The sequence below is a fragment of the Cololabis saira genome, chromosome 19, assembly GCF_033807715.1.
Source record: "Cololabis saira isolate AMF1-May2022 chromosome 19, fColSai1.1, whole genome shotgun sequence".
Taxonomy (NCBI): domain Eukaryota; kingdom Metazoa; phylum Chordata; class Actinopteri; order Beloniformes; family Belonidae; genus Cololabis; species Cololabis saira.
This window is the reverse complement of record NC_084605.1, coordinates 24,789,276-24,812,094: the sequence shown is the minus strand read 5'-3', so window position 1 is coordinate 24,812,094 and position 22,819 is coordinate 24,789,276. Positions and strand designations below refer to the sequence as shown.

The following is a 22,819-nucleotide window of genomic DNA, read 5'->3' as shown; positions in this document are numbered from 1 at the left end:
TCTTTTAACTCTTGTTTCTGAGAATTAACTCTTTGAAACCAGCTGCACTGATGTGCTGCTTTTAGAACCACAATGTTATATAAAACCTGCAGAAACACCAAAAACAAATCAAATGAATGGGATCATAAGAGGACAGCAGATGATGCAGAGTTTATTAACAATCATGAACTGAAACCAAATGAACCTGCACCATCCAACTAAGTCTGGATCCCCCTCAAAGACCACTGCTTTACAAAAAACTACATCTCTGCTTTCAATAACTCAATGTTGAAGTCACTTACCTTTACAGGAAGGACATGTACCAGTACAATATAGCAATATAGAGCATAACACACTGTCTCCCCATGTCTGTCTTGGCTGTCTCCGTGCCTGTCTCCCAATGTCAGTCTCTGTGCCTGTCTCCCAATATCCGTCTAAAAATAGGATTTTAGGGAAGAAGAAAAAAGAGCAGACCTGAAAGTAACGAGTACTTTTCAGCCTTCCTAGAAATTTACTCGAGTAAAAGTAAAAATATTTGTCTTGGAAATGTATTCAAGTAAGAGTAATAAGTACCAAAGAAATCTAATACTCAAGTAAAGTACAAATCCTCTGGATATGTACTTAAGTACAGTACTCAAGTAAATTTACTCCGTTACTGTCCACCACTGCCCACGATGCACCACCGAGAGGCATCGCAGGTCCTTCCTCCCCGCTGCCATCAGACTGTATAACCAGGCCTGCTCTCAGTAGCCAGTGGACAATAATATGACAATAAGATGTGCAATAATATAAGATGTGCAATATCTGCCAATCTGCCAGTCCACCTCACAACACCTGCTTTTTCTGCACCGTTTCTTCTTTCAACCAGCTGTATAAACTGTTCATATTCTGTGATTATACATATTTTATATGTATTTTTTTGTTTTTTTTATATATTTTTTATTTCTGACTTTTCAGTCTTTTTACCCCTCCCCTTGCATGTGTGTGCTAAGTGTACTGCTGACAACAAAATAAGTGTCCCCACTGAGGGAGAAAATAAAGGATATCTTATCTTATCTTAACCCATTTCTAGTCAAACTAGGAAGAGTGGTCTACCTTGCAATGGCACGGCACCCGGGGAGCAGTATGTGTTAAGGGCCTTGCTCAGGTTGACCTTGGTTGCAATCCAGGGGCTTGAACCTCCAGACTCCAGCCCTCCTCTGTAACCACTATGCTACCACTCCCCTTTCACTCTGCAAAGCTGTAATAGTGATTTCATATGAGCCACACCCCCTGGATGGGCTGGAGTGGAGATGGCCGATTTCATCCCCTAAAACTAGTTTATATGAAAATATCTTGAAAGAAATTTAAAAAAAAGTTAATTCTGTACTGTATCATGGTTGTATTTCGACTTATGTCACAGACATTTCATTAAGAGCTCAGAAAACGGTGACAGCTTTTAAAAAAAGATCACGTCTCCTGAAAGCAGCACAAAAAACTTTTTGCAGTTCAGTGGGGCTCCCCTGTTGGTGTGGAGGTTACATCACTTTTATGACTGCCTATTATTTACTTTTGCTCATTCACTATAATTTTTTTCCTTTTAATATCATCTTAAGTCAGATGTCTCTGCCAAGATGTCCACTGTAGCTCTGTGAGTCAACCTCATTGATGTTGATGTGTGACATAGTGCTGTAAAACAGTTTTCCCACTCACACAGGAGTCCGAAGTTACTAGTTTTTGCTTATACCAGAAGTAAGCAAATGTTCCTTTAAATGAATTTAAACCAATACTTCAATGTGAACAAAAGTGGTTTGTGCTGCTTAAAGAAAAAACATTCAGGAAAACCAAGATGGATCTTAAAGAGCTGGGAGAAGGATGTCACGATATATTTGCTTAAAATTATGAGATGCAGGAAGATGATGAGAAGCAGAAAGGGGTTTCACCCCATTTCTCAGACGTAATATGTATCTAATTGTGTGGAAGTTGGTAAAATCTTACCAAAAACAAAATGTGACTTAATGTGTAAAAGGAAACAATTTTTGTTAAAAGGACCTGGGGCATGACGGTATGTATGTAATTTGATATTTTCCTCATCTTTTGTTCAGGTAATGAGGACAAGTGTGAAGATGAAACTAGGTGTCTTTTATTTTTTTTAAAGATTTTTTGTGGCTTTATTTTGTTTTTGTTATTTTGATTATTTTGTGGCCTTTATTCAAGTTGCAGACAGAGAGAGGGAGAGAGAATGGGGATGACATGCAGCAAAGGTAGCAGGCCGGGATTCGAACCTGCGACCACTGCAGGAGGACTGTAAAGCTTGAGTTATGGTTCTGCGTCAAAACGACGCCGTGCCTACGGCATGTGGTTTGCATCGACACAGACCACACGCCGTCACTGACGTGCACCTCCCGAAAATTGTCACCACGCGTCGAGGCGACGCAGACCACACGCAGACCGAGAGGGCTGTGATTGGTTCACTTGGTAGCAACGCATTTCCAGTTTCCGGTTTGAAGCAGTCGTGATCTTTCAGCGCTCTTTTCTTCGTGTATGTGTGATTTTTTTTGTTTTGGTTTTTTGCACAATAGTTGTCCTTATCTCTTTGATTCCCTGTGACCGGAAAAAGTCGGATAAACCATTCAGGAAAAGATTGCAAATTAGCGGTCACGGGGGGTACTGCCCCGCGGCGAAATGGAGTGACGGAGAAGTCCGAAGGGTTCACGACGGCGTCACAGGGACGGCGTGTGCTCTGAGATGGAGCAGGTTCTGGAAACATGCTACCCTGAATAGCAACAGGATTTGCAAACACCCCCCCTTGAACTTGAAATATGGCCATTCCAGTCTTCCTCTGACACTCCTGTGTTTGTTGACGTCATATAACATCTCTCAAAAGCTTCTCAATATGTTAATGACCTTAAGTTGGTTTCTTTCAAAACTCCCATCTATCTATTCAGAAATCAGTTGCACCAGCAGTGGACTATCTTTTACAGTTTCCATTATATGCTGGTTTATCATCCTCGGCTCTGAGAATGAGGAGCTTGCGGACTCGCTTCACCATCCTCTTTCCATCAGAGAAGACCTGTGTGTAAGTGTACTCTCTGAGGCCGGGTATTGAGGGGGGGCAGCTCGACACCTGACTGTGTTTCAGTTTATGTAAAAATTACAGGTGACATGCTAAACTGGGGAAATAAACACGGGGTATCCGTTAATCTAAAAGGGGCTACTGACAGACCAAACTCCCAAAAGCCGCAGTAAATCTACAGATTTAAATAAAGCAACATCATTAATTGAACCATCCCAAGGTTTCTAAACATAGTTCAAACAGTAGTGTAAGATTAAATAAACGGATGAAAGTTTTTCCTCTAACCTGCAGACGTCTCAGTATGGACGACTTCTTGGAGTTTGATGAATAGGAGCGTGAGCAGGATGTGCTGCAGAATCGTTTCGTCTTTGAATAGAATGTGCTAATACTCCCAGTTGTTCCACACATCTCACAAACTACTGTAAAAACAAAATGTAAAAACAAATGGTTTCATTTTTACTAATGTGACATATTTTCTCACAGTAAAGACTACTTCTGATTCACCTTCATGTAGTATTAAAATATAAATCAAAGAGATGGGATTCAAATGTTTTGCATGCTCAATGTTTGTTGCTTACATGATCTATCATCTGTGTCTTTGTCCTTGGACTTCAGGCCTCCTTTTGTTGGATGTTCTTCGTTACCTCCATCAGCCTCAAGACACTTCATGGGTCCCATTTGAGAGTTTTCTCCCTATTAATAAAAAAAACAATAATAAACAGTAATCCCTCTTTTTCTTATTACAACACCCCACATCATTTGCTACTCACACTAGTTCTAGGCTCTTTTGTTTCAGCTGTAAGGCTCCGGCGTTTGGTGGAGGGCCGGCAGCGCCGACAGCCCACTCCCTTGCAGCAGCATTGTGGACGGACGAACACCGTAGGAGCAGCGCCCTGCCTCAGCTTCAGAGCTCCTGTAGGCTGCCGCGCCTCGAAGTATTCCTTACCGAAATGATCACTGCAGAGATGAGAGTTGAGTGTGGCAAACCAATGTGGGCGTGTTCGCTGGACCTGCTTCTCCCACTTGCGAAACTCATCTGGGTCCTTGGGGAACTTAAACAGCGGTACACCGTCTTCCACAGTCTTGCCACATCCATAGGCTACGCAGTGATGGGGCATCCTAACGAAAGGACCAAAATATGAGGATATTTTGGTCCTGCATCACCAGCTTTTAGTGGCTCCTTTGTTCCTTTGAGATGAATGCTGTGCTTCTATGAGCTTAATAAAAGAAAGAGATAATTGTATGTTACAACTCGCAGACACTTCTATGAGAAAATACATTTTCTGGAGGTAATAATGTCTGGCATCAGTTTGTCTAGAAACTAACATCAGGTTCAAATAAATATTAAAATTTCCAGCAAGAAACACAATCTTTTACTTAAAAGATGCAAGGTACGTGTTCATCTAGTGAACGAAGTAGCACATCTAATGTGAGTTTAAGTGAATGTAACATGTTACATGCTCATAACTTGGTAATAAGACACAAACAGCTGCTGTACATGCGAGCTAAATGCTATCTGTGCTGCACATCTCTGTCAAATTACCAACCAGTCATTTACACTTTGTTACGTTCAATGATTACATAGTGAGTATAATAATGCCAAGGCGGTTGATTTGTAACATGTAACAACTAAGAAGTGTTTAAATCTAAGGTTTTTAGCCAGAGCGACCCTGCACTGCAGTGTGGTTACCTGTCATCATTTAACCTTCTTTGTGTATTTTTTGCAATGTTGGAATATTGGCGCTATGCTGCCACCTGCTGGTGTGGAGCGCAGCTTCCCACTTCATAGTGCTCTTGATAATACACACACACACATATATGTCTGTGTGTATATATATATATATATATATATATATATATATATATATAAAATAACATATATATACACACACACACATATATATATATATAAAATAACATATATATACACACACACACATATATATATATATATATATATATATATATATATATATACACAGTTGAGGACGATTTTATTACCCCCCCTTACTTAGTGCTTGTTTTCCAAGTGATATTAACCAGAGCAAAATAAACTGAACACAGCTTTTTGTAGACTTCGTAGTTTTATTTTGGATGCTTACACTATTTTATATTCCACTCAGAAATGAAGATATTGTACAAAACACAAAAACTACCAGGGTCAAAATTATTAGCCCCCCACACCCTAATAGTCAATTGTGTATCCTTTTTGCTGTATTACTGCCTGCAGACGTTTGTTGTAGTTTACAACAAGTCTCTCACACTTCATTTGAGGAATCCTGGCCCATTCTTCTTTGGCAAATCTCTCCAGTTCCTCTAGATTTGATGGGTGCCTGGCATGGACATGTTTCTTTAGGTCACCCCACAGATTTTCTATTGGATTTAAGTCAGAGCTTTGTGCAGGCCATTCAATGACATTCCCTTCGGTCGTCTGGAGATAGTTCTTCACCAAGAGGGAGGTGTGTTTAGGATCCTTGTCATGTTGGAAGATGAAGTGATGTCTCAGACCCAGTTTCACAGCTGACTGCCTAAGGTTCTCTTTCAAAATAGCCAAATATTTTTCTTTATTCATGATTCCATCCACCTTGACAAGATTTCCTGTTCCAGATGCACTGAAGCATCCCCACAGCATAATACTCCCACCACCATGCTTCACTGTGGGGATGGTGTTCTTTGGGTTGAATGCCTGTCCTTTTTTTCTCCAAACGTAAGCAGTGTCCCTGTGGCCAAAGAGCTCTAGTTTAGTCTCGTCAGACCATAAGACACGCTTCCAGTATGAATAATCTTTCTCCAGGTTGTCTCGAGCATACTGAAGTCTGGCTTGAAGGTGCCTCTTCCTCAAAAGTGGGTTTTTTCTTGGTCTGCACCCTCGTAGGTCATTCCTGTGCAGAGCTCTAGTTATGGTCTTCTTCGAGACAATGATTCCTGATGTGGCCAAGTCATTTGCCAGCGCCTTGGAAGTTAATCTGGGGTCTCTAGACACGTCTCTCACCAGTCTCTCTGAAATCTTTCTTTTTCTACGTCTGCCAGGCTTGTTCTGCACTGTGTTGCTGTCTTTGGAGCGTTGAATGATGCCTCTCACTCCAGTCCTTGACACCTGGAAACGGTTGGATATCTTCGTATATCCCTCCCCTGCTTTGTGGGCATCTATAATCCTTATTCTGAGGTCCACACTGATCTCCTTTGTTTTTGGCATGTTGCTTCCTCAACTGCCAGCTCCATAATGAGGCTTTTATACCATGTTTTGGCTTGAGTTAATTAACTTAACTGAATTGAGTGCAATCACCTGTTTGACCTGATTACCTTTATGCACATCACCTGTGAAGGTTAAGCAAATCACTGCATAAAAGTGGCTTGTGTGATGACTTAATAAATGGTAATTTCTTAAAGGGGGCTAATAATAATGTCCCTGGTCATTTTAGCTTTTTCTTACATAATAATGTTTTTGTGCACAAATATAAATGTTTTGGCCCATATAATGACAAATTGCATTCAGGAATGCTCTGTTAGAACCGCCTTGCTCTGCTAAAAAGGATCTTGCCAGAAACTTGAAAAAACTTAAAATTCCATAGGGGGGCTAATAATATCGTCCTCAACTGTGTATATATATATATATATATATATATATATATATATATATATATATATATATATATATATATATATATCTATCCATCCTGTGCAGGGTCACAGGTGTCTGCTGGAGCCTATCCCAGCTTTTCACAGCAACCTAGAATGCATGTATATGTGGAATATCTGTTATTGAAGAACACTGAATAATTAACTTGAATGAACTTTTCAACAATAAAAAAAAAAATATATATATATATATTAATATATATATATATATATATATATATATATATATATATATATATATATATATATATATATATATATATGTGGTGGATATACACCCACAGGACAGTTGTTAATTCTCAGAGTTATAATTCACGGCGACCTCGCCCATGTTACAATGTCTTGTTGTTCCTTTTACAAGGGATATTCTTCCCTTTAATTATACGTGCTACTTTAAGAGTAGAGACACACCTCGGAGGTGCTGACGTTTTTACCTGCGCGAGAGTTTGCTGTTTGTGGTTTTTGGTTTCTCACTGTGTTAATTGAATTATATGGAGTGCTCTCCAAAGAGGAATTAATCTCCGTCGTTTCTCTGCCTACATCAACCGCACTCCTACATTGGTGACCCCGTTTTTCTCTCGGACGTTTCCAGGGATTATCACTGAACATGTCTGCTTCACTGAAGTTGCCCGAATAAAAGGAACAACAAGACATTGTAACATGGGCGAGGTCGCCGTGAATTATAACTCTGAGAATTAACAACTGTCCTGTGTGTGTATATCCACCACATATATATATATATATATATATATATATATATATATATATATATATATATATATATATATATATATATATATATATATATATATATATATATATATATATATATATATATATGATATATGATGATGTACACACACACACGCACCACACAGTGGGGCAAAAAAGTATTTAATCAAACACCAGTTGTGCAAGTTCTCCCACTTAAAAAGATAAGAGAGGCTTGTAATTTTCATCACAGGTATATCTCAACTATGAGAGACAAAATGAAAAGAAAAAAAAAAAAAAAAGCGAGAAAATCACATTGTCTGATTTATAAAGAATGTATTTGCAAATTATAGTGGAAAATAAGTATTTGGTCAATAACACAAGTTAATCTTAAAAAATTAGAGTAGATTGTCCTTTATTCCTCCCCTCAGTGGGGAAATTCACTTTGTGCAGCAGCAGTACACTCAACACACACATGCAGGGAAAGGATAAAAAAAAGTAAAAAAAAATATATAATTACAGAAGATAAACAGTATATACTTTGGAATGAAAAATTAAAAGAGAAAGAAAGAGAAACAGTGCAAAAAAAAAAGCAGGTAGGATGTTTATGGGGTAGACAGATATAGCACATCTTGTTGTTACTGTCCATTACTACTGTGAGCAGGCCTGGTTGTGGAGTCTGATGGCAGCGGGGAGGAAGGACCTGGGATGCCTCTCAGTGACGGATCGCGGCTGACGAAGCCGGTCACTGATGGAGCTCTCCAGGGCTCTGACAGTCTCATGAAGGGGATGGGAGACATTGTCCATGATGGAGGACAGCTTTGCCACCATCCTCCTCTCCCCCACCACCTCCACAGGATCGAGACTGCAGCCCAGGACAGAGCCGGCTTTCCTCACCACCTTGTCCAGTCTCTTCTTCTCTGCTGCTGTGATGCTGCTGCTCCAGCAGACCACACCAGAAAAGTTTATATACTTTGTTATATACCCTTTGTTGGCAATGACAGAGGTCAAATGTTTTCTGTAAGTCTTCACAAGGTTTTCACACACTGTTGCTGGTATTTTGGTCCATTTCTCCATGCATATCTCCTCTAGAGCAGTGATGTTTTGGGGCTGTCGCTGGGCAACACGGACTTTCAACTCCCTCCAAAGATTTTCTATGGGGTTGAGATCTGGAGACTGGCTAGGCCACTCCAGGACCTTGAAATGTTTCTTACAAAGCCACTCCTTCGTTCCCCGGGCGGTGTGTTTGGGATCATTGTCATGCTGAAAGACCCAGCCACGTTTGGCCCTTGCTGATGGAAGGAGGTTTTCACTCAAAATCTCACAATACATGGCCCCATTCATTCTTTCCCTTACAAAGATCAGTCGTCCTGGTCCCTTTGCAGAAAAACATCCCCAAAGCTTGATGTTTCCACCCCCGTGCTTCACAGTAGGTTTGGTGTTCTTTGGATGCAACTCGGCTTTCTTTCTCCAAACACGACAAGTTGTGTTTCTACCAAAAAGTTCTATTTTGGTTTCATCTGACCATATAACATTCTCCCAATCCTTTCTGCATCATCCAAATGCTCTCTAGCAAACTTCAGACGGGCCTGGATATGTACTGGCTTTAGCAGGGAGAACGTCTGGCACTGCAGGATTTGAGTCCCTGGCGGCGTAGTGTGTTACTGATGGTACCTTTGTTACTCTGGTCCCAGCTCTCTGCAGGTCATTCTCTAGGTCCCCCGTGTGGTTCTGGGATTTTTACTCACCGTTCTTGTGATCATTTTTACCCCACGGGGTGAGATCTTGCGTGAAGCCCCAGATCAAGGGAGATTATCAGTGGTCTTGTATGTCTTCCATTTTCTAATAATTGCTCCCACAGTTGATTTCCTCACACCAAGCTGCTTACCTATCGCAGATTCAGTCTTCCCAGCTGGTGCAGGTCTACAATTTTGTTTCTCACATCCTTTGACAGCTCTTTGGTCTTGGCCATAGTGGAGTTTGGAGTGTGACTGTTTGAGGTTGTGGACAGGTGTCTTTTATTTTGTATTTTTTATTTTTTTTGTGATTAAACTTTTTTATTGATTTTCCAACACTTGATCAAGCTATTCACATGTCCATAATATGACTGTTTACAGCAATACAAAACCAAGCTGTGAACACAACGAGAAAAGAAAAGACAAAGAAACCAAACAAAACAGAAAACCAACAGAAAAGATAGAGAACATGCACATTCCTCTTGACACCATATGCAACACCGCATTACAACATTGCACTTCGCATTCATCTACTGCGCATTATATGATAATACACATACATCAGGGATATGACACACAGATTTCAATTATCATGGCTAACCTCTCCAATCATCATTTCCAGATAGGGGTCCCAGACTTTTCTGAACACACTTAGACTGTTGTTAACTCTGTGAATAAGCTGCTCAAACGAAGCTATTTTAGCCAACTCATCTCTCCATTCCTTAAAACTGACCTTCTTTCTTGACTTCCAATGCCTAAGTACTATCCTGCTTCCTGTTAGAAGGGCCAGTTTCACCCAAGAACACATATGTGCAGACAAGTTAGCTTCTGTTGGTATGATGCCTAATATACATAGTGCTGGATCCTCCGTGAGTTCTGTTCCCAATATATTGTTAATACACCTGACAACCGCTGACCAAATGTCCTGTACCATTTCACATTCATATAACATGTGGATCAATGTATCCCTTTGTCACAGCCTCGACATCTTTGCTGGTGTCCAGTAATTTCTATTTATTATTCTGAAAGTAATTAGGCGTGTTTGCATGTCCCGGGCTGTGGAATACCACGATTGTATTGTCTTCCTTCAGCTTTCCCCTTGAATAGTTGTTCCCAAATCAGACCATCCAACAGGTCCTGCTGCTGCCATCCTCAACTTTGATAACGAAAAGAAAACAACCTACTATAATAGCTCCGTGGAACTAAAAGTGTGCGGCTGCCAAACACCCCACCCCCCCTCGTCTCCAATTCTCTTATTGCCCCCCTATTTGTGCATATCAGATTGTAACCAACCTAATACCAGCCTCAGTACAAGTCTATACTTATTGTACAAAACTACAAAAAGTCAGAACAGCCCCTCCAAGTTCCCCTCCCCTCCCTAAACAATTCACATTATACATCCATACATTACCAGTTCACACAAATATAGTATCAGCCTGAGATGTTCAGTCCTCAAAATTAGGATTATTGACCATTAGTGTGGTCTTTTCTGTCCCAATCCCCAGATAATAGGGCAGTCTCATCCCCCGTTTTGACTATCACCTCAATAACATATTTACAAAACATATATGAATTATGTTGTAGTGAAATTATAATGACTCCTATTGCCATAATAGTCCCGTAGGAGCAATATTGTCCCTAATTAACAAAAAGCAAAAAGGTAATATGAATGGTCATGAACGGTTAATTGAAATTACAGATAAAAAGTCTTACATCTTTCATATAGAGTGCTAGTAGCTTCTCACCCCTGGTTTCTATTTCTGGTAAATTGAAGTCCAAGTCCCAAGGGGTTGTGTGATGCTCTATCGCCCCCCAGTGACTGATCCTCAGCAGATGCAGCTGTCAGCGTAGAGTGGAGATGAACGCCTGCGCCTCTGCGGGGGTCTTGAAGAAGTGGCTCTTGTTGATATCTTCAGTATATCCGGGTAAAACACATATGATATACCTTCCATCGTTCGAAGTTGGCGTTTAGCTTCGTCATATTTTTTGCGCTTCTGCACTGTGTCTCTAGACAGGTCCTGTCTGAAGTATATGCGCTGGCCTCGCCACTCGACGTTGCCCTTCTCCCTCGCTGCTCTCAGTACTGCATCTCCCCCCGAATCGGAGGAACTTGACCAAGATGTGGCGGCTATATCTCGCTTCAGGGTTTGGCTTGGGGCCACATCTGTGAGCCCGCTCTATCTCAAAGCCTCCGCCAATGTCCAAGCCCAGTCCCTCCTCCAGCAATGTACCCACAAACTCCTCCATATTTCTCTTCTCAGAGTCCTCCAAAACACCAACAATACGAACATTATTACGGCGCCCCGCTTCTTCCAGATATGCTGCGTTATAGTTTTATCCACTCGAGTTACCTTTTCCTCTCTCGTGTTACATCCATCTTCTAGCTTAGAAATGCGGGTTTCAGCCTCCGTAATTCGGCCCCCGAGCTGCCGTACCGTCGTCTGGAGAGACTTGAGGCCTTTCATTCCTCCAATGTTGGTTGCAATTCTCTGCAGCATAGCCTTCATGCTAGCTAGCTCCGTGGTCATATCACACCGAGCCTCGTCCGTTGCCGTTAGCTCTCTCTCGTCTTTCTTCTTCCCCTGCGCGCTTTGTCTTGGTTCGTCCCCTGGCATGTTGTCGATTTGTTATTATCCCTATTAGACTTATATTTCGAGCACTTATTAACGCACTATCTCATTTTTAGAGGGGTGTAATGTGTTCAGCTCTGCGGAGCTTCTCACTTCGCAGCCATTCCGGACGGCGTCCCACGTGACTCCAGACAGGTGTCTTTTATACTGATAACCAGTTAAAACAGGTGCCATACAGGTACAGATACAGGTAACGAGTGGAGGACAGAGGAGCCTCTTAAAGAAGAAGTTACAGGTCTGTGAAAGCCAGAAATCTTGCTTGTTTGTAGGTGACCAAACACTTATTTTACTGAGGAATTTACCAATTAATTCAGTAAAAATGAAGTGTACCTATGATGAAAATTACAGCCCTCTCTTATCTTTTTAAGTGGGAGAACTTGCACAATTGGTGGCTGACTAAATACCTTTTTGCCCCACCACTATATATATATATATATGTATGTGTGTGTGTGTGTGTGTGTGTGAGTGCGTGCGTGCGTGCGTGTGTGTGTGTGTAATATATGTTATTGAAGAACACTGAACAATTAACTTGCATGAACTCTTCAATAACATTTCAATTATCATCATTATAATCACCACTAACATTCTCCAGACATTAAAATCTTAACACCATATCACTTTCCCATCAAAATATATTGCCACTTACTATTGAAATGTCTATGATAGGCACCACATGACATTTCCTTCTCTTGTCCAAATTTTCATAATGATACACCTCATCTTTACTCTATTCTAATCTGAAATTAGGTTTAATTATAAAGTGAATTTTCTTTTTTTTAGCACATATGTTTTTTGTTTCTTTTTAAGAACTTTCATGAATCATCTAAAATATTGGTTATTATTTAGTTAATATTTACTATTAAACGTGCCGTCTACTGAACTCCAACTCTGTCACTGACACGGTTCCAAAACAGATTTCTCACACCAATAATTCTTCCTTTCATCTAACAGTGATTCAGATTGGCTCCATTTATGTATGTATGTATGTACATATGAACATATGTAATCACATGACAAAAGCAACGAACGAAGAGTGTAACAACTGTTTGTTGTATTATTTTTTCTGTTTGACCTACTGATGTTCTCACAGTACATTTAACTGTGTCAATTAAATTCCTTCTCGTTTATTGTTTGCACTTTCAATGTCTCTGCATTACCATTAATTTGCTAAATAAGGTTGTGGACATAATGGAGCGGGAGATCGATAGGCAGATCGGTGCACTCTGCAATGATCTGTGGTGGTGACGAAGGAACTGAGCCAAAACGCAAAGCTCTTGATTTACCAGTTGGTCTACGTTCCCACCCTCACTTATGGTCACAAGCTGTGGGTGGTGACCCTAAAGAATGAGATTGCGGTACAAGCGGCAGAAACGAGCTTCCTCCGCAGGGTATCTGGGCTCTGCCTTAGAGACAGGATGAGAAGCTTGGTCATCCGGGAGGGTCTCAAAGTAGAGCCGTTCCTCCTCCACATCGAGAAGAGCCAGATGAGATGGCTCAGGTGCCTCCTGGACGCCTCCCTGGTGGGGGTCTTTCTTTCTTTCTTTCTTTCTGAATCCTTTATTTGAACATGGTTAAAAAAAAAAAAAAAAAATATATATATATATATATATATATATATATATATATATAGACAAGTAAAAAACAAATGAAAATAGTGCAATATTTATAAATAAAAAACAAAAGCAAATCAACAAGCCTCACAGGCAACCAAAACATGTTCAAAAGGAATAGGAGGAAGTCGTAGATTTATGTAATCCTAACCCTTATTTAGATTATCATCTTCAGCACTTGACTTTTACAAAATCTTATCCCAATGTGGAATAACTTTAACGAAAAGAGAAAATATTGTATTTTAACATTAATCTAAATATTTTGCTATTTCTGTACTTCCAGTATTTATTCTTATGTAAATAAATATATTCTACATTATCATTATATCACACATCCTTCTGTGCATATATGTATATATATATATATATATATATAACAACAATAACATACATATATATATATATATATATATATATATATATATATATATATATATATATATACATACATACCGGTATATACCTAAGTACACACATGTACATAATATGCACACATATACACATGCATACATACACCTACACCTGCATACCTACGTAACGGTACACACATACACATACATATTGCTACATACTATACCGACCATATAGTACACACATACATACTACTACATACTATACTGACCATATAGATTGTTAATCCAATTCATCATCCTTATACCTCATAAAGAGGGATTCTTTATATCTTTTCTTGAATGTAGACACACTTGAGCATTGTTTTATCTCCACATTGATACTGTTCCATAGTTTTACTTCGCATACTGAAATACAGAATGATTTTAAAGTTGTCCGGGCACTTGGAATTTTCAAATTTAATTCCCTCCTTAAGTTATAAAAGCCCTTCCTCTCTGAGAAAATCACTTGATAATTTCCAGGGAGTTGATTTGTCACGGGTGTGGTTTGTTGAGGACCCAAACGCAGGAGAGCAAGAAGTTGCAAAAAACTGGGTTTATTAACCAAAAACAAAAACCAAAAGCGTTGCAGAGCAGGATCAAAGGCTGAACAAAAACAGGAATCCAAAAAACCAGAAGAGACATGGAGGGAACTAACTGTACAGACCGACAGGGAGAAGGGGAATGACAAGACCAGATATACACAGGGGATAACGAGACACAGGTGCAGACAATCAGGGCAGATGGGAAACAGGAGGGACAGAACTGAAACTCAAAAACTGGGGGGGAAGTGTCAAACCCTGACATGATTATTCCATGCTTTATACATTATAAGGTCAGTTTTTAAAGCAATAATATCAATACATTTTAAAAGATTTGAATTTAAAAAAAGTATATTAGTATGATCTCGGTATCCAGCCTTATGAATAATTCTTATAGCTCTTTTTTGGAGTACTATAGTTATTGCATGAATTGAAGATTTATATGTATTCCCCCACACCTCTGAACAATAATTTAGGTATGGCAAAACCAGGGAACAGTATAACAAGCGGAGTGTTTCATAGTCCAACAAGTGCTTAGCTTTGCTTATAACAGAAATACTTCTCGATTGTTTAGTTTGTGTATATTTTATATGAGGTTTCCAATTAATTTTATCATCAATTATTACTCCAAGAAATGTATTCTCAAAAACTCTTTCTATAGCTACACCATCTACCTGTATATTTATATGTATATTTATATTTGTCTTCTGGGCGTGTCCCATTGGGAGGAGACCCCAGAGAAGACCCAGGACATGCTGGAGGGACTATCACTCAGCTGGCCTGGGAAGGCCTTGGGATCCCCCTAGATGAGCTAGATGAAGTGGCAGGGAGAGGGAAGTCTGGGCATCCCTGCTTAGGTGACTGTCCCCTTGACCGCACCCCGGAGAAGCGAAAGAAGTAGATGGATGGAGTAATGTAACTGTTATTGCTGCAGCATCACTTTATTGTCACTCAGAACTCCCTGTCCAAGCAACATTTTCTTGCCAATCCTCAGGTTTGTGGTTTTTTTTTCGATCCATCCTTGTATCCTTGTAACTGTTTAGTTCCTTACAGACGACACAGCAGGTGTAGATTTACATGGTCATCTTCCTTTCCAAATCTGCAACCTTCATGGAGATCTTCTGGTTGAATTTGAACTGTAGATGGTTAAACTAAAGTAACACGATGGCCAGTGGGTGGATAGTAAACCGGTGAAAATTAGTAATAGCTCTGTTGCGTATTGGCACAATAAATACTGGGATTAATTGCTGTATTGATCAAATCTTTCCCATCATGCCAGGAAAGATTGAACTCTTACGAAATACCTAAAATAAAGTCTATAAAAGAGTTTCTAAAAAACGCAATTGCCACAGTGTGGTAGAGTTGTACCCAGATGCAGGAGACCAGCAGTTCCAAAAAACATGTTTTATTTCAAACTTAAAACAAATAAAAGCGCTGCTTAGCAGGATTGCAAAGAAACCAGAACACGAACATGACAAAATCCAAAAACCTGACTTGAAACATGGAGGGACAAAACAGTACAGATCTACAGGGAGCAAGGGAAAGACAAGACAAGATACACAGAAGGCTTGACGAGACACAAGTGCACACAATCAGGGGGAACAATGGAAGTCAAGACACAACTGAAAGACAAAGACAGGGGTTTAACAGTAACTAAATACCAAAACCGTGACAACAATCAGCTGTAGTTCCTGCTGTGCTGACACAAACAAGAAGGGGAACTAATTTCATTAGTTTAAAAAAGCAAATACTGTATTTTCTGCTCTATCCTGCCTATCCTGATTACTATAGGCTGGTATTAGTACTCAGAGACATTTCTTACCTCTGGAGCTCCACATACCTTGGCAAAGATACAGGTGGGCGTAATACTTTTATAATTACTTAGATCAATGTTCCTGTTGTTGTGTATACTCTGTGTACCGTTAAACAAGTAGACAACTATTTGGATCCATGGTAACTACAATATAATTAAGAAAAGAAAAACAAGACGATCATTTTTGTATTTTATAAAAAGTTGTTGATGTTTTCTCTTTAAGGTTGGACAACTGACATGGCAAGCCAGGCAAACCACTCAGTAGTCCTCAAGTTTCTAGTGCTTGTGTTGATTTGTTGTAAATTTGATATTAAGAGCTTTTTCAGGGACAAAATGTACCGTTTTTCACTGTATGCGTGCACGAAAATTTTAAAACCAAAGCTGAATGCCAGCCGAAGTGAAGCAGAATTGTTTTTTTTACAGTGATTTCAACTAAGAGCATATAATTAGCAACCCTGAATGTGTGTAGCGAAGTAGGAATAAAACACAAGATGCCAAATCGGATTTATTTTCGAGAAACACGACCACTCTTTTGGCAAGTGATTTCTTATTTGTCTTCCCAAACTCAGTCAGACTGAATTTATCATTTTTATAGATCTGTCATGATCTGTGGATTTTATTGTGTTTTTGTTCAGACTTTGCCTTTTGGTTTTTGTATTTTAATGTTTTTTGTTGTTATTGTTGTTGTTGTCTTTGTTGTTATATTTTAAAAATAGATCTTTCTTCGCACTTTTTTATTGGCCGCACCTTCTGTGGTCATCTACTCCACACCTTTTTCTTTGAGCTCGTTGATTTCCCAACTGCTCTTTTCCCACACATACCTGTTTAACATTAGTCATCATCTCCGTCTGTACACATTCTCCCTAGTATTCTTTGTACTCTGACAAAACCTCCATGTCATCGCTGTGTTTCTTTTGTTTTTTTCCTCATACATTTTTTTTTTTGGCTGTCAGGTTTTTTTTTTTTCTTTATTTGGTTTTCTGTCGTGTCATGCTTAAGTTTTCTCTCTGCCTTTTCAGTTTTTTGGTTTTATAAGAGGCTCCTTATTTCCTTAAACACATCATGATCTTCTTTGAGTGACACGGTGCAATTTAGAGACTGACAAAAATTTGAAAACTGGTAGGTGCATAAATTATGGAAAGCACTTTCAGCCAGAACATCTTCTGAATTATTATTGACTATACAAAACGTATGTTAACCTTTCATTAACATAACCTTGTGGGAGTTGTAGTGTGAGGTTCAAAGGCTGTTACGTCAGCCCATCTTCAGTCTTAAAGAAGTGAAACCCCCTTTTATTACAATATTTCATGAAGTATTAATGACATTTCTGTGACCCCAATACCACAAAGCTACAAAACAACTCCCTTTTCATCTATATCTTTACACTCCCCTTTTTTAGTCACTTCAAAAATCAAAATATGTGCTTCCAATCAAAAAAGCACCTCTGTCATAATGTGTCTTCTTTTTAAAAATGAACCTGAAAATAATTTATTCAAGAAACATTTAGCTAAGACATCACCAACCCACCATCAGGTATTACCAGACATCTTAAGGACATCCATGCATTTATCCTTTATTTTAAGCTTATCCATGTTCAGCAGCCTGAACACAAAAGCTCAGACTTTCCTCTACCTGGCAGCCTCCTCCATCCTTCTGGAGAAGTACCAAAGAGTTACTAAGCCAGCTGAGGGAGATAATCTCTCCAGTGGGTCTGCCCGGGGCCTCCACCTAGTTGGTTATACCTGAAACGCCTCTCGAGGGCTTTCAAAGGGCATCCCGACGAGATGCCCAAAATATTCGACTGGCTCTCCCTGACATGGAGGAGCAGCGACTATGATCCGAGTCCATCCCTCTCAAAAGATAGTCCAGTCACTTTGCAGAGGAAACTCTATTTATATTATGGGGTAGACTTGTAGTTCTCGAGACCGGTCATGGTCTCAAGACTGGTCTCGAGACCACTTTTTGTGGTCTTGGTCTTGTCTCGGCCTCGACATGTCTTGGAATTGGATAATTGAGATGCCGTTGCACACGAAGGTGACAGAATCTTGTGATCACCAGTTCTTCCTCTTGTCAATGTTTTGTAAACTATTTGTATTTTGCGTTTAATTTAATGATTTGGTGCATGTGCATGTGTGTCGGTATTGTGTTCATAACGGCCTTGTTAAAATAAATATATGGCATCATTGGCCTTTGAATAATATTTGCATATTGTTGTGATTTATTAAGCATTAGGTCTATGCCATTTTAGTGATGCTGAGATACAGTTTAATTTGGCTACTATAATGCAATTTCAAGTCGATAATTGTGTGTATCTTTAATATTTAAAATTCACATTTCATCTACAAATTAAGTACAATTTAAATCAGTAACATTTACTTTTCATTAGACTTCTCTGAGGTGGAGGGTGGTTTTGGAGGATTGTTATTTAGTTAGATGACTTTGGGACTATAGTTAGTAGTCATGTCAATCCTTAAAAGTCAAGTCGATCCTCAAATAGTGTAGAAATAGCGGTAATGCGATTGCTACACATATTTGATCTCAGCTAATCGATGAAAACATTTAGAGTGAGTTCACAGATAAGAAATCCACTTCTCTGTGTTATTGTGCTGCAGTTGAATACAACCTCATATGTAAACTAATGGCGCTTTTGCACCAGTCTCGCCTCCGCCCGGCTCGGCTCGGTGCGGCCCCGTCTTTCCTCTTTGCACTAGGGGCTGAGACGGGTAGAGCCGCTCCAAGCCGATACTTTTTCTGTAACCATTCTGGTGAGGTTCTATTCGGGCTGAGCCGGGACTATTTCTGACGTCACCACCCTCCTCGCCACCGATTGGTCGGGGGGCGGGGCCGTCATCAAACTACAGGCCCCTGATTGGTCGGGGGGCGGGGCCGTCAGACGTTTGAATCAGGAAGCGGGAGTCAGCGCGAGGCGATTCGCGGCTCGCAGCGATTTTATTATACAGCACAAACGTCTGTTTGGTGATCCAACTCTGAGGTGCAGATGTTCATAAACCTGGTGGCTGTCAAGAAAATTAAAAAAGGGATGTAGACGGGCTGTTTTTTTCTCAGCCGCTCGCGGCTCCAGCTGATTTCTCATCTGCGCCGACATAAACAAAGGTGTTGCGCAATCGAGTACGTCACAGCAGCTTCACCCCACCCCCCCACTTCTCACCTGGGGGTGGAAAAACAAACGGGGACAAAACGGGTGGAGCCGCGACGAGCCGCACCGAGCCGAACCGGGTGGAGGCGGGACCAGTGCAAAAGCGCCATAAGCAGCTGAACCAGGATGGTGCTGATGTTCTACGACTCACGCAAGATGACAAAATAACTAAGTTTCTTTCTGTCTCGGTCTTGAGCTGAACTAGTGTTGGTTTTGTCTTGGTCTTGACACTCCATGGTCTTGATAGTGTCTTGGTCTCGGTTTAGGCGGTCTTGACTACAAGTCTAGTATTGGGTGCTGTTGACTGACTGGGGATGTGTTTGGATGGTGGAAGGACGACTTTGAGAACCTTCTCAATCCCACCAATACATCCTTCGTAGAAGAGGCTAAGTCTGTGGACTGAGATCGCCCTGCCCACTACCAAGGCTGAGGTCGCCATGGTAGTTAAACATCTCCCTCGTAGCAGGGCTCCAGGGGTTGAGGAGCTATGCCTTGAGTTTCCCAAGGCTTTGAATGTTGAAAGGCTATCTTGGTTGACACGCCTCTACAACATTGCTTGGACATTTGGGGCTGTCCCTCTGGATTGGGGAGTCCTGGAGGGTCTGTAACAATTTGCCCAACCAGTTCCCATGTGTTTTGCTGACTAGGAGAAAGCATTCAACCGTCTCCCTAGGGGGAATTTTTGGGGGTTGCTCCCAGACTATGGAGTATGTATCGGGGTGTCTGGTTTGGTGGCCAAAGGATTGGATCTCTTCCTTTGAAGAAGATGAAGTTCTCTAGATTTTATCAAACATTGACCTTTAGCTTTCCTTGGAGCACTTTGCAGCGAAGCGTGTCACGAGTGAGAATCTGCACATTCAAACCTGAGCCCATGGTTTTCAGTCAGAAAAGGCTGGAAAGCCCTCTCCAGGTAAGCAATGGTGTGGTGCCTTAAATGGAGGAGTTAAACACTCAAGGTCTTGGTCACACTTGAAGGAAGAATGGAGCAGGAGATTGAAGGTGGACAGGTGCAGTATCTGCAGTAATGTGGACTCTGTAGTGGTCTATTGTGGTAAAAAGGGAACTGAGCCAAAAGGCAAGGCTTTCTGTTTGATCTACGTTTCTACCATCACCTGTGGTTCATAACTGTGGGTAGTGACCTAAATAATAAGATCGCAGATACAAGCAGCTGAAAGAAATTTCCTTCGTAGGGTGGCTGGACTCTCCCTTAAGCCGGGCATACACTGTGCGATTGTCGGCTCGTCTTGACCCGATTTTCCAGTCGTGCGACAATTTTTGGATCGGGCCAGATTTTGACCTAATCGTTGGTCCTGCCTCGTGCAGTATACATGGGGTAACGATGAGAGATTAACACCTTACGACGAGCTCCCGATCACAAATCGTGTGTTCGCAAGAAAATCAAACATGTTTGAAATCCTGGTCGCTCCTCGTGAAGGTATCGCACAGTTGAAGCAGCTACGACCCGATTGGTCTCATCCTTTCGCAGAGAGCATGCGCAATCTCTGATGTCACGTGAAAAACTATTATTTGTAGTTTAGTGTTGCAAATTCACATTACAAATCATGTTTTAATAGCTGAAAAAAAAGACTGCATTTCCCACGTCTGCCCAGCCAATTCCTTGTCCAATCACAACGTTGTCTAATCTTTTTTCATTTATCGCCACACAGAATGGCAAATTGCTAAAGGCTGATTTATGGTTCCGCGTTACACCAACGACCCGCACCGTACGGTTACGCCGTCCATTTAACATGGATATAATGTGCATGTCAAACTGGGAAGAGGCCCCAGGGAAGATCCAGGACAGGCTAAAGAGATTATATCTGTCAGCTGATCTCTGAATGCTTTGGTATTCCCCAGGAGGAGCTGGGGGAGGTGCTGGGGCGAATGTTCGGTTTACCTTGACCAAAGGATACAGATACACCCTACTGTGACCCCACCACCTTCAGGAAGGGACATATGGATAGTGTCCCATGCATAGACTGTATAAGAAGAACTGGACAAACCCTCTGTAGCTGCGTTACCTCTAGATTTGCGCAAAACAAAATACAGGAAAAAAAAAATCCTGAAATGGAAACTGCACTAATTCGAAAAAATTCCCAAACATTGAATAAACATTTTTTACACTTCAAAAATTTTTTAGGCAATCCAATAATACACTTATTCGCAAAAGTGTAATGGAAAAGCTTATTTGCAAATTTCCACATCTCTAGCAGCGCTGGATCACATGACGTAGCTGGTCAATCTAAAGTAATCAAAATCTAGTTTCCAGTTGTTTCAATATTATGTAATTGTGCTTTAACACTATCATTATACATTACATAGGAAAAAAAATTTATACCTATGAAACTTTTTTCGTTCCTTTCTGTGGTTGTCATGACAGATAAAGATACTTCTCATGGGTTGGTAAACTTTTTTTTGGGGGGAGCACCTTGTTCTACACAAGAAGTTACAATTTTTTCTTTATCTTAAAGGTTCAAAATTCTAAATCAATAATACAAAATGAAATGTTGAAAAAAAGGCTGTTCAACATCATGCAAATTCAACCTTTGCAGGTGAACTTGCAAGTTTGCAAGATGCAAGTTTAGGTCATTGCACAAATTATTATTATTATTTTTTAAATATGCAAAGCCAAGCAAATAAGCATTATCCACCACCGCAGCTGCACACTGCCATCTCAGTTAATCAATACTGAAGGTTTATGTAGAAAGCGAAGAAAGAGGTGTGACATGACTTTTTAAGATTTGTGAATCCACACAAGAAGTGACCATTTTCTTCATCTTAAAGGTTCAGAATCAATAATAAATCATTATGTTTCTTTAAGTTTGTTTTTTTTTGTGTGTTTTTTTTTTTTGGGGGGGGGGGGGGGGGGGGGGGGGCAATGGAAATAGTTTTTAAACACTCTGATGTTAGAAAATTTTTATCAAAATTGAAGGTTTAAGTAGTTTTAAGTAGAGAGCGAAGAAAGAGAGTTGGTGGTGCATGACTTTTTAAGATTTGTGAATCCACATTGTTCTACACAAGAAGTTACAATTGTCTTCATCTTAAAGGTTCAAAATCAATAATAAATCATTAAGTTTCTTTAAGTTTTTTGGGGGGGGGTGGGGGGTGGAAATAGTTTTTAAACTCTGTGATGTTAGAAAATTTTAATCAAAATTGAAGGTTTATGGGAGTAGTTGGTGGTGCATGACTTTTTAAAATTTGTGAATCCATCTTTCTATACAATAAGTTACAATGTTCTTCATCTTAAAGGTTCAAAATTCAAAATCAATAATAAACCATTAAGTTTCTATGAAAAAAAAACTGTTCAACATCATGCAAATTCAGCCTTTGCAGGTGAACTTTGCAGATGGGAAGAGGTGCAAGTTTAGGAGGTGCAAGTTTAGGTCATTGCCCAAATTAATATTATTATTTTTTAAATATGCAAAGCTGATCCAATAAACAATATCCACCACCGCGGCTGCACACTGCCATCTCAGTCCAGCTTTATTTTGTATTTGCATCCCCTCATGCCACCAGCAGCACCATCGCCGTCACTTTGAGTCGTTTTTCTGCTCGACA

At 40.2% G+C, this 22,819-nt stretch overlaps 1 protein-coding gene across 1 annotated transcript in view; it reads right to left on the bottom strand.

Annotated features, from left to right (window-relative positions):
• l3mbtl2 (L3MBTL histone methyl-lysine binding protein 2) overlaps positions 1-4,744 on the bottom strand; it is a 29,168-nt gene extending 24,424 nt beyond the window's left edge. Inside the window, exons 1-4 of the mRNA XM_061708976.1 lie at positions 4,725-4,744; positions 3,805-4,251; positions 3,613-3,727; positions 3,320-3,453 (exon numbers count right to left, since the gene is read on the bottom strand). Coding sequence (XP_061564960.1) covers positions 3,320-3,453; positions 3,613-3,727; positions 3,805-4,152 — 597 coding nt within the window. The 5' untranslated portion in view covers positions 4,153-4,251; positions 4,725-4,744. The remainder of the gene's footprint in view (positions 1-3,319; positions 3,454-3,612; positions 3,728-3,804; positions 4,252-4,724) is intronic.
• Between the last annotated feature and the right edge of the window lie 18,075 nt (positions 4,745-22,819).